The sequence below is a fragment of the Episyrphus balteatus genome, chromosome X (genome assembly GCF_945859705.1).
Source record: "Episyrphus balteatus chromosome X, idEpiBalt1.1, whole genome shotgun sequence".
In the NCBI taxonomy this organism is placed as follows: Eukaryota; Metazoa; Arthropoda; class Insecta; order Diptera; family Syrphidae; genus Episyrphus; species Episyrphus balteatus.
The window spans coordinates 7,888,377-7,900,472 of record NC_079138.1 but is presented as its reverse complement, the minus strand read 5'-3'; the positions used below and the strand labels follow the sequence as shown (position 1 = coordinate 7,900,472).

General features: G+C 33.3%; 1 protein-coding gene across 2 annotated transcripts in view; it reads left to right on the top strand.

The window, feature by feature from the left end:
• Positions 1 to 12,096, top strand: part of LOC129920712 (RNA-binding protein MEX3B) — a 27,050-nt gene extending 14,954 nt beyond the window's left edge. For both annotated transcript variants that reach the window (XM_056002251.1, XM_056002252.1), the window contains exons 2-3: positions 117 to 1,324; positions 10,330 to 12,096. In XM_056002251.1, coding sequence (XP_055858226.1) covers positions 400 to 1,324; positions 10,330 to 11,702 — 2,298 coding nt within the window. In that variant the 5' untranslated portion in view covers positions 117 to 399 and the 3' untranslated portion in view covers positions 11,703 to 12,096. The remainder of the gene's footprint in view (positions 1 to 116; positions 1,325 to 10,329) is intronic.

Sequence of the window (12,096 nt, the reverse complement as noted above, 5' to 3'; positions counted from 1 at the left end):
GCATTGACGATATACCTAGTTGTCTGCGAAATGATGCTTTTTAGACATCAAGATTTATACAAGATTATTTTCTGAGATAATTTTTTTATTCATTTAATATTTTTATTTCTTTCCAGAACACATAACCAAACTAACAAAATTTCAAAAAATTAACGAAAAGCAACTATATAAAAAATATAACTGAACAACAAACAAAAGTAATTATCAAATAACAGAAAACAAATAAAGAACAAAACCCTCGCTGCTATATTGAACAAAAAAAAACGGTAAAAAAAAAATTAAAAAACGAATAGAACTGAATGTATTTTCATAGATATTAAAAGAATATTAGCAGAAAAAAAAAAAACAAATAAAATAAGAAAAAGCAATATTTTATAAATCTTAATAGAAATAGAAATAATGACAACACTGTATTCTGACTTGGAACGTACGACTGGCAATGTCGGTGGATCATGTAATGCTTCAACATCATTTTCAACAAGTGTTAATTCATCACAAACATCACAACAACAACAACAACAATCAGCTTCTGCCGTATCAGCCGCCGTTGCTGTTGCTGCTGCGGAACTACGACAGCATCATCATCAGCAGCAGCAGCAGCAATCCGTTGTTAGTTCATCACAAACGATAATCAATGGAAACCCATCTACATTATCTGTATCCTCGTCATCGTCGTCATCGATGTCGTCATCATCGTCAAATATATCAGGTGGATCACCTATTTCGTCATCACCACAGTCGAATCCTAATAGTTCAATAGGGACACCATCGCTAACTGGTTCTCCGTCGTCTTCCACAAATCTAGTCGGCTTAAGTAACTGCACTTCGAGTAGCAGTGGCATTTCTTCCTTATCAGGAGTGAGTCTCAATGGTGGAGGTGGCGGAAGTAGGGTTAACATGGGTAGTAATTCAACATTAATCGAAGATCCTAGAACACTTCAGCTAGCGTTAGAGCTGTCAATGGTAGGATTATCGGATACAATGCAAGCAGCTGCTGTTGCAGCAGCACTCAACAATGGACATGGACATTCACAACGTCCACAGCAACAGCAACAACAAAACCAACATTTGAATCATCATCTGCAGCAACAACAACTTCAACCCCAGCAAATTCATAGTCAATACGACTTAACATGTGGACTTACAAATGCATCAGCGGGAATAATGCAACCAACAAATGTTCTGCCGCCAGGAACAACCCTTAATCAGTTCGCTGCCTCCATATTGCCAACATTAGAAGATCGTTCAAAGAAATCACAAAATATGACGGAGTGTGTTCCTGTACCGAGTTCGGAACATGTTGCTGAAATCGTTGGACGACAAGGTGAATGTTGTTATTTTTTTTTTTATTTTACTTTTTGGGATGTTTGCATGTTATTGTACTTATGAGTTTTCGATCTTTAATCATACATAATTTCTATTGATGGTAACAAAAATATGAATGCTGCTCTGTAACTCATAGCTATCGTTTAATCGTTGCCATTGGGCTGGTTCAGGAACTTTACTTGAGTTTAACGACTCGTGATTGATTACACTGCCCAACACACAAAAATTTTCCAGACCGTTGTTTATCATTACTAAATTTAGGGTGCTGATTCCAAAAATAATATTAGTTTTTTTCTAGCAGCTCTAGTTTTTAATTTATTCATACATGAAAAGGCATAGAAAGTCATACAATTTTTTTTTGTAAATTTTTTTTTTTTATTTAAAAAAATTTTTTTGTATTTTTATTTTACTTACTGAACCGAAATACATTACATTCGAATCAAATTTTTCCAACAAGACTTTAAAAACGCTTGTAATAATAAAACCAAAAAAAAAAAAATAGTATGAAATTATTCTAAAAATGTGAAAAATTAAAATATTTAAAAAAATAGAGCTCCTAGAAAGCAACCAGTGTGATTTTTAGGCTTATAGAACCCAAACGCATTAGGTTCGATAAGAAAATTTCTGGAAAATTTAACAAACAGTTAAAATAAGCATAACTTTAAAATAAGTACGAAATTACCCCCAAAATGTGGGAAACTAAAATATTTAAAAAAATAGAGCTCCTAGAAAAAAATTAATGTGATTTTAAGGTTTAATTACCCCAAATACATTGAGTTTAATAAAATTTTTTCTGGAAAATTTTAATAAACGCTCAAAATAAGAAAAACTTAAAACTAGTATGAATATTTCTTTCTGGAAAATTTTAGAAAGTTGAAAATTGTTGGCCAGTGTTAGATGCCAAAAAGAAAAAAAAACATTTCCAATTCAGGTAATACTATTGAAAAGTTGATTGGAAATTTAGTCAAAAAAATTTGCCTTTTGTAAAGCTCTTCTTGGTTATCATTGAACAGTCGTTTGTCCGTTCCTGATGTAATATTTTGACCGAAAAACCAATTTCAAGCAGTTGGTCTTTTTAATTTACATCAAAGCGAACGTCGTCTTCGCCTGGTCAATGGCCTCTTGCAGAAATACAGAATGTTTCCAGTAATAGAAGAAGCAATTACAGACACTTGGTCTTAGAGAGCTTTTCCAATTTGTTTGCAATCAATACAAAAATACTAAAAACAAACGGAACGCACTTAAAGCCATTTCACACGCCGCCGAAAACCGGCTCGGTTTTGGGTAAACGCCCCTTTTAGATGGTTGCAAAATACACAAATGCCAAAAGGGGCGTTTACCCGAAACCGAGCCGGTTTTCGGCGATGTGTGAAATGGCTCTTACATTGTTGCACATAATCAGGGATGAAAATGCAGAACCAATAGAGCTGTTTCTTTTAATTTTGTTTTTGTTATTTTTCGAAATAATCTTTAACGAACGTTAACAAACGTTTTTGCAGAGTTAAAAATTGTATATACATTTTGTTTGTCTATTGTATTTCTAGGATTTATGGTTCTCAAGCTAGACTTTTGGAAATAAGAGCCGAGCTTATCGAATTAGCTTAGCTTATTTCATCCTTATTAGACAATCAATAATAATTAAAGTAGTGTAACTCCATGCTTAAAAACCATTTTTTTTTTAATGAAATGACAACACTATCTTTATAAACGGCACAATAAATGAAAGCGCATTTTTGCAACATTCGGTGTGACTGTGTTCCTCTGTAAGTTTGTATATATTGTCTTGGGCAGTTATTTCTCAGGGTTGCCATCAGGCTCGGGTATATAGCTAAAGCAGATCGAACCCAGATCATAGTTTTGCCTCTCCTGAAAAATCGACTTTTATGGGTTAAGAGTTATTCGATCCTCAGCGACGATATATGAGATACATATCGTTGGCTTAAAATTCAAATCGCTAATTGACACCTGCAATATCAATATCTACATTGTATTAATACAAAAAAGCTTTCAAATCTAATAAATTCTTTTAAACTTTAATTAGTATGGAGTCTAAAGAATATACCTTAAAAGTTATATTTTTATATTGCGATGCAAAATTAATTAAAAAAAAAAAAAGTTCTCCTAGGAAACTACTAAAACTAATTTTGTTTCATAACATTTTAACAAAAAGTAAAAACATAGTAGATTGCCTATTCTAGGAGTAATGGTTGGCAGCAGAAAATTCATAAACGTGACACAAACTGGTATTCGAATTTTTTATTGATTTTCAAAGTTTATATTGAATTTTTGAGTCTCCTTAAGATTTGTGATAGAACCGGGCTTTTGTTTGTACAACATGTAATTTCCTTTGAGAATTATTGTTTTAATCCAGTTTTGCATTGCCAGATATTATATGTTTCAAAGTATTACATTTATAATGACAACGGAGGGGCCTGGTGTTGGAATAATCACCCATTTTTGGCTCCATAATAAATATTATACCTGATTGATTGTTCCTGTCAATTCTAAATAACATTAATGGCGGCTTCGATTTCGTTTTAAGCTAGTTGCTGTAATCGATTTAGGTTTGATTGTTATTGTAAACATACAAAGAATCGTAACCGTGCAATGGGTTATAGGTACTTCAACAGCAAATAAAAATAAAAAAAAAAAATAGGTGAGGTTGTTGGTTGAAATGAGAATACGAGAATGGGACAGGTTTGCTCCCTAGTGTGCACTTTATCCAAAGGGATGTTACACCCTTGAGCTGGATTTTTTTCTCCTACAAATACAAACCGTTTCGTTTTTTTCTTTCCTTTTCGTTGTGCATATATCTCTTCACTTCTTGCTGATTTGAATGCGCGCGCATAAAATGTACACTTATATAAATGTACATCTTTATGTATAAATTCTATGTAATTCATGTGTATGTAATTCATATAGAATAAGCTCTTTTTGATAATGCAGTAGACGACAAGGCGGGGTTGTTTTTTTTTTAAGCTCTCATACTGCTTTGCGTCTGGGAGTTTTCTATCTAAAAAGGTTATTAGCCTCACTTTTTGCCGGTTAGATATTCGTTTCTGGATATTTGTATGCAAAGGCAGAGTGAGGAACAAAAAATAAAAACTTAAAAATATATATAAATAATGTATCCAAACAGTATTGAATATAATTTTTATAATAGTTAATATTTTAGAATTGTTGTAATTTTTTGTTTTGACTTCCCCGCCAGACTGGCGCGGAAGTGACTATTCCGTCAATTTTAAATTGGTTCAAATTAAATTTTGTTGTCATTATTCAATTTTAATAATTTGTTTTGATATTTGGATTGATTTCTTTTTCAGCAAAGGCTTAAAACGTCTTCAAATTCACTGATAATTTTTGTTTGGTATTTATTTCTTAAAATAAAGATGTCTGTGGTAGCACCGCACTTTGCAATCTTGCTTTAGCTGTGGTATAATATAAATATGACATTTTTGAGTAACTTTTAGATTTTTTCCTTAGCTTTTTTTCTATTAGTATTTATAAATTTTTGTTCCTTTTAATAATATTAATTTCTTAAGGTAATCATTGTTTTATAATGGAAAATATAATTACTATTAGCCCATTATATTAAAAAAAAAATCAATAACCAGTATGATAACTTCCGCAGTATTCTTTAACAAGGCATCTAGTTGCCTGGAAATAAAGAAAATATTATTTTAACTATATAATATTTTTTACAAACATCAAAAAATTGGAAACAGTTCATTGTCTACCTTTGTTGGGTACCGATACATAGAGAAACTCGAAATGGTTTAATTAACTTATTGGTTTGCAGGCTATAATTTTATAAGCAAGTGAATGCAAATGTGTCACTTTCATTTTTTGGTAGATCCTAGATCGTATTTTCTGTAAAATCGTTACAAAATTGCTACCCATCATTTAATTTTGTTCGAGTGATTAATGTCGAATTCCTTTCAATCCAAAAATCGAATTTTCGGCGATCTCGAAGCGAATTTTTTCTGAAAATCATGTTCCATAGAAAAAAAATTCGCCTCAAACGAAGCAGAATTCGAATTTTTTTTAATCCTTCTTTTTTGAGAGATTTACACGGATTTGCACACACACTTGGAACATTTGACATTTCTCAAACGTCAAGCTGAAAGATTCCTTCGTGTTTTTTGAGAATACCAACTTCAAATATAATGGAATATCGTGTTTTTATTCCGGAAAAATATGAAATAAATAAAAAAAACAATATGCGATCAAAATATAATTTTTCTTGGCGTAGTTCTTGTGAAAAAGTCAAATTACTGTGACTTTTCTTCTCGTGATTGTCTTCAGGAAATTTTTTTCTCTGTAAAACCACAGAATACGGCCAAATAATTAACCTTTTACTTCATCTTCACTCAGATCTTGATAGTATCTGCAATTTCCTGTTGATTTGGATTAAATTAAATTTATATTACCGAAGCAAATAAACAAAATTATTGATCAAAGGAATCTTTGGTTTTATTTTACAGAAATTGTTTTGATTTCAGCTTGAAGTTCGTGTAAAAATTGTTGTCAAACGACACACACACAATCGCAAAAAGAATTCGGTTTGTTTTCATGTTCCTTTTTAACATCAAAAATTCGATTTTGTTGAGGCGATTCTAAAAATTGAAAGGAATTCGACATAAAGCTCCAGAAATGTGAATCATACTAGGTGCGTTCTTTTTCTAACAATAGGGGGGTTCACATTGACCAACTTACCGGACAGACCAGCCGCCATTTGGTCTAATTTGATGTTGTTTTGATAATGTGAACACCCATCCGACAGCCTGTCCGGTTTGCCGGATGGTTTTCAAAAAATTTTGATTTTTTGGTGGTCGGACGGACATGTTAGTCGATTAAACGACATGTCTGTCCGGCAGACAGTGATAATCCATTCTCTCTAATTTTAGAGCAATATAGGGTAAAGATACATTAAAAATAAGCTGAAAAATGGGTTTTGATAAAAATTATCTGATGAGTGTGAACGAAAAATATAAAACGGCCATCAGGCCAAATGACAATCGGTCTGTCCGGTAAGTTGGTTAATGTGAACCCCCCTATTAGGGGGGTTCACATTGACCATATTACCGGACAGACCGATTGTCATTTGGCCTGATGAAAGAATTATATTTTTCGTTCACACTCATCAGACAATTTTCATCAAAACACATTTTTCAGCTTATTTTTAATGTATCTTCTGCCTATTTTGCTCTCAAATTAAAAGGGGGGTTCACATTAACCAACTTACCGGACAGACCGATTGTCATTTGGCCTGATGGCCGTTTTATATTTTTCGTTCACACTCATCAGATAATTTTTATCAAAACCCATTTTTCAGCTTATTTTTAATGTATCTTTACCCTATTCTGCTCTAAAATTAGAGAGAATGGATTATCACTGTCTGCCGGACAGACATGTCGTTTAATCGACTAACATGTCCGTCCGACCACCAAAAAATCGAAATTTTTTGAAAACCATCCGGCAAACCGGACAGGCTGTCGGATGGGTGTTCACATTATCAAAACAACATCAGATCAGACCAAATGGCGGCTGGTCTGTCCGGTAAGTTGGTCAATGTGAACCCCCCTAATAGTCAACGATCGTTGTTGTCAAAAATTATTGTTGAAGTGCCATTGTTAGAAATCGTTGGATTTTTTTACAAATCATTTAGGAACGATTTATTGTTAGAGATTGTTAGACTGTCAAACCACCAGCTAAATTTCTTTTGAGAATACTTTTATTCCATTATTATAACAAAAAAAAAATTGTTTTTTATTCACAATAAATTATCTTTCATCAAAAAATTACAAAACTCTCTTTTTATTTTAATTTTTTCCGCTTATTTCCAAAAGAAAAAAAAATCTTTGAGTTTGTTTTGTAAACAAAACATACACTTTGACACATCAACAATCTCATGAATGTTCAACTCATATCATGGAGGTGATTTGGAAATAGTTACGATTTGTAATTATTTGACACTTATGTCGTTTTCTTTCACTCCAATGAGAGTACCCTTTTAGTACTTATTTTTGCACTTTTGAAGGTTTTGTGTTCTTTGACGCCACAAAAGTGTAAAAAAAAAATTACTCCGGAGTAATTTTAGTACTACGGAGTACCCCGGATTTACTCCACATTTTTAGTCAGATTTACACCGATTTGCACACACACTTATGAATTTGAAGTTTGACATTTTAAAATTTTGTTTGAAAATTGAAAAATGCGAAAAGTTTTTCTTTCAAACTCTTTTGTTATTAACAGAAAACAACCATTATGAATATATTTTCTACTGTATTATATTCCGTCAGATATATTTCTTCCATTTTTGCGTTAATTCTTCACTTTTTCCAAAATGAAATTGAAAACCGAATAAAAAAAATTTTCCGCCAGTGTTCTTCATCAATAAAAAAAAATCCTGTGCCATATAACAAAAAAATCCCATTTTCGTCTGCGTTGATGGGATATTTTTATTTTACAATTGTAAAATCAAACTAAGGGTGTGTGTCAATTAGGCTGAAAAAACCGATCAGAAGCATAATGAAAAATATACCAAAAGTAAAACTAAGTCCCCTTCTACACGAAAACGCAAAGCGCGAGACACACATAAGAGCAAAGGAGAAATAAAGTTCGAAAAAAAAGGAAGGAAGATTTTCTACCTTGAGTCTCCGGTAAAAAAATGTGTGACTCTTTTTGACGTTTCTCTTTGATCTTGTTCTTTTTTTTTTGCTGTTCTGCTCTATTTTATTTCGTCGGTTGCGGAATCTGCTTTGTGGGTTGTGTATTATTTGCGTGTATTTTTTTTTTTTTTTTTTTTTCACTTCAGATTCTTTGATGTAGTAAGCTTAGAACAAGCTTTTATCTACGATCAGAGGCTCATCATAAGTGCATGTTAGTGGTTAGTAAACAAAAAATACAACCTCCCACATGCACAATATAAAACAAAATAATTACGAACAAATTTACAAGTTATACAATTATAAGTACAAAAAATCCAACATTATATAATTTATTTAAAACATTGATTAACAGTCACGATTGTGGAGCACTGGTTCGAAACAATGTTTTTAAACCCATTTTCGTCAAATTAAAGTCTAAGGATGAATGGTTCAAGTTAAAAAGTTTACTCATGCGACTAAGAGGCTCATTAATACCATAGTTTGTTCTATGAAAGTCGATATGCAAAGGTTCAAATCTTCGTAAAAGGTGAGATCCACCCGGATAAATTATACCAATACAAGCTAATAGATCAGGAGCGTCAATTTGGGAATTAATTAGCTGATGAAGAAAGATTAAATCATTATTTACACGTCTCTGTGCTAAAGTTTGCATCTGAAGAAGTTGAATACGATGTTCATAAGGTGGCAAGTTGAAAGGATCGGTCCAAGGAAGACCTTTTAGAGCGAAGCGTACAAAATTGTGTTGAATAGATTCAATTCGGTTTTTATGAACTTCATAAAAAGGACTCCATACTTGAGAAGCGTACTCAAGATGGGGTCGAACGTAGCAGTTGTACAAAGATAGAGTAACAAATGGATCATCAAATTCCTTTGCCCAACGTTTAATAAAACCAAGCATTGAGCTCGCTTTATTTACTATAAAATTGATGTGTTCAGTAAATCCTAAATTTGAACTAAATTGGACACCCAAGTCTTTGAAACTAAATACTCGACAAAGTTTATGTTGCAAGATGTAGTAATCAAAAGTATTAATGACTCGTTTTCTCGAGAATGTAATTGTTTGGCATTTAGCTGGGTTAAGTGAAAGGCCATTTTTACCACACCAAACATTAAAACTGTTAATATCGCTTTGTAGAAGTATACGATCATTGTCAGACTTAATTTCTTTAAAAATCTTCATATCATCAGCAAATATTAGAATATCACTTGAAGTTATGCACGAGATTACGTCGTTTATAGCTAAAATGAATAAAAATGGGCCTAGGTGACTTCCCTGAGGGACTCCAGAGTTGGCTATGAAAATATCTGAAAGACAGTTTCTAAATTTGACCTGATAGGATCTTTGGTTAAGATAAGATTCAACCCAGGCAATAAAAATACGTGGAAAACCAAAAGCTTTTAATTTGAAGATTATTATTTTATGACTAAGTTGATCAAATGCCTTTGAAAAGTCAGTGTAAACGTATAGTAACGTTTTTAATTTATTCAAAAGTTTTCGTTGCACATAGACCCCGCACGGGAGTTGTTTTTTTTTTGTATATTATGGTGCTTTTTTTTGGAATTAAAATACATAGTCTGCTTCTACACGAAGACGTAGACGCACAAGATGCACATTAAGAGCAAAGGAGAAATCGATCTTTCTCTCTCTCTTGTTCTTATGTGCATCTCGTGCGTCTACGTCTTCCTGTAGAAGTCGTCATATGAAAACAAGAACAAAATAAAACCAAAGAAAATAACTGTCAAATTTGCGACTTCAAAAGAATAATACGTGTAGAAGCGCGTGACGCACCGCAACGAAAATCAAAAGGAAATTGGAAGATGATTTCTGCGCCTTCCGTCTTCGTGTATTATGCTTCATATGTTATTAATATTAATTTTTTTTTTCAATTCATAAAATGATTTCCCTAGGCCTGTTATCACTATTTTTTTCAAGGAAACTATCCATTTTTGCATTGTCACACACACAATTACATAAAAAAAAATTACTCTCATTATGTTCTTTCACTCCAGAAAAAGGAGTAAAAATTTAGAGTACTCCTTAATAGAGTGAAAGAAAACGACATTAAAAACGAGTTTAGGAACGATGTTCATCTGTCAAATAGTTACAAATCGTAACTATTTTGTAGTTTAGGAACGACAAAAGTTAACGATAGTTAACAATAGTTAACTATTGTTAGAAAGAGAACGCACCTACGGACTTCCTAAAATTGCTCGAAGTTCATATTCATATTGAATTTTGCGCTTAAATTATAATTTTAAGATATGGCATATTATATGTATTACAGGCAAATATATTTTTTTGTATTGATTATAAATCCTTTTTAATTTTCAGGATGTAAAATCAAAGCTCTACGTGCCAAAACAAATACCTACATTAAAACTCCGGTTCGTGGGGAGGAGCCTGTTTTTGTTGTGACTGGCCGCAAAGAAGATGTTGCAAAGGCCAAACGTGAAATCTTATCGGCCGCTGAACACTTTAGCTTGATTCGTGCCAGCCGTAAGCCTATTTTAGCCGGTAATTTAGGCAAAGTGCCACCTGGCCCACCATCTATTCCTGGCCAAGTAACTATTCAAGTACGCGTACCGTATCGTGTAGTTGGTTTGGTTGTTGGTCCAAAAGGTGCCACTATCAAGCACATACAACAAGAGACGCACACTTATATTGTGACTCCATCCCGTGAAAAGGAGCCAATTTTCGAAGTAACTGGCCTGCCCGATAACGTACAAGCAGCTCGCAAACAAATTGAAGCTCACATTGCTTTACGCACAGGCAATTTATCCCCATCGGTGCAAACCATCAATTCGCTAAGCCAAATGTTCATTGGCGATGAGCTAAGTCCGGAATTTTTAGCTTCCATTTATAAAAATGGCATTTGTTCAACGTTTGATTATGTCGATGCTCAAGTGTCACCAGATGATGGGTCAGGATGTAACATGGTTGTACCAAATCACGCGAATGCATCGAACATGGGGGCTTTCAACGGTAACGCCAATCACCATCTTCAACAACAACAACAACAACATCATCAACAGCAACACCAGCTTCATCAAGCTGGGAACGTAGTTGTTTCTGCATCCAATCTAGTTATAAATGGTCTAATGGGTGGCAATAACACTAACAGTGGCATAGTCAATAATTCAATCAACGGCAACGGTATGGTGGGAGGAGTTATTGGATCATCAACAGGTGGAAGCCGATCATGTTCATCAAGCTCGTCGTCCACATCTTCCAAAAGCGCAACAAATTCACGCCCAGAACTGATGAACATATGGAAAAACCTTGGCGAGTCTCTCGATGTCGATGAAGGTCTTGGTGAATCGCCAAACATCTGGACACTTCCACCTGTCACTGGTCAAATCGGTTGTTCACCATCCCAGTCGGTTAGTCCAACTGACTCCCTGCTTGGTGGAGCCGGTGGCTCTACAGGAAGCAACAATATAACAAATATGATCTCATCCACTTCTGCTGCCAATGCCGTCAACAATAGCAATCGAGCTGGTCTTATTTCCACAGCTTCACAACAACTCAATAGCATGCGACGTGAATGTTTGGTTTGTGGCGACAAGGAAGTCACTGCCGCTCTGGTGCCATGTGGCCACAACATGTTCTGCATGGAATGCGCCAATCACATATGTACATCAGTTGATGGCTGCTGCCCAGTATGTAGTCAAACTGTCTACCATGCCATGCGAATTCTGCCTTAAACAGGTTAGATACCAGGTTAAGTCATTTTTTTTATTATTTGTAATATTTTATATTAAATATTTATATATATTTTTTTTGTCTTTCATAAGTAAAAACAATGCTTATGAATATAAAAAAAACCCAGAGGATTTTTATATATTTTTTAATTGTTGAATTTTCTTATTAATTTATTTTATATCCAAAAAAATGGTTATTTTGGCCGAGATATTATGTGAAAAAAAAAAAAAAAAATACTTAAACTAAGCATAAAAAATATTAAATAGCAAAATGAACAAATACAAAAATAGAGATCTTTATTAATATAACTATAATTTTTTTATTAGAAGACTTGTTTTATATACCTATATGAAAATAATAAATAATGAATATATAATTTGTAAAACAAATTGCAAA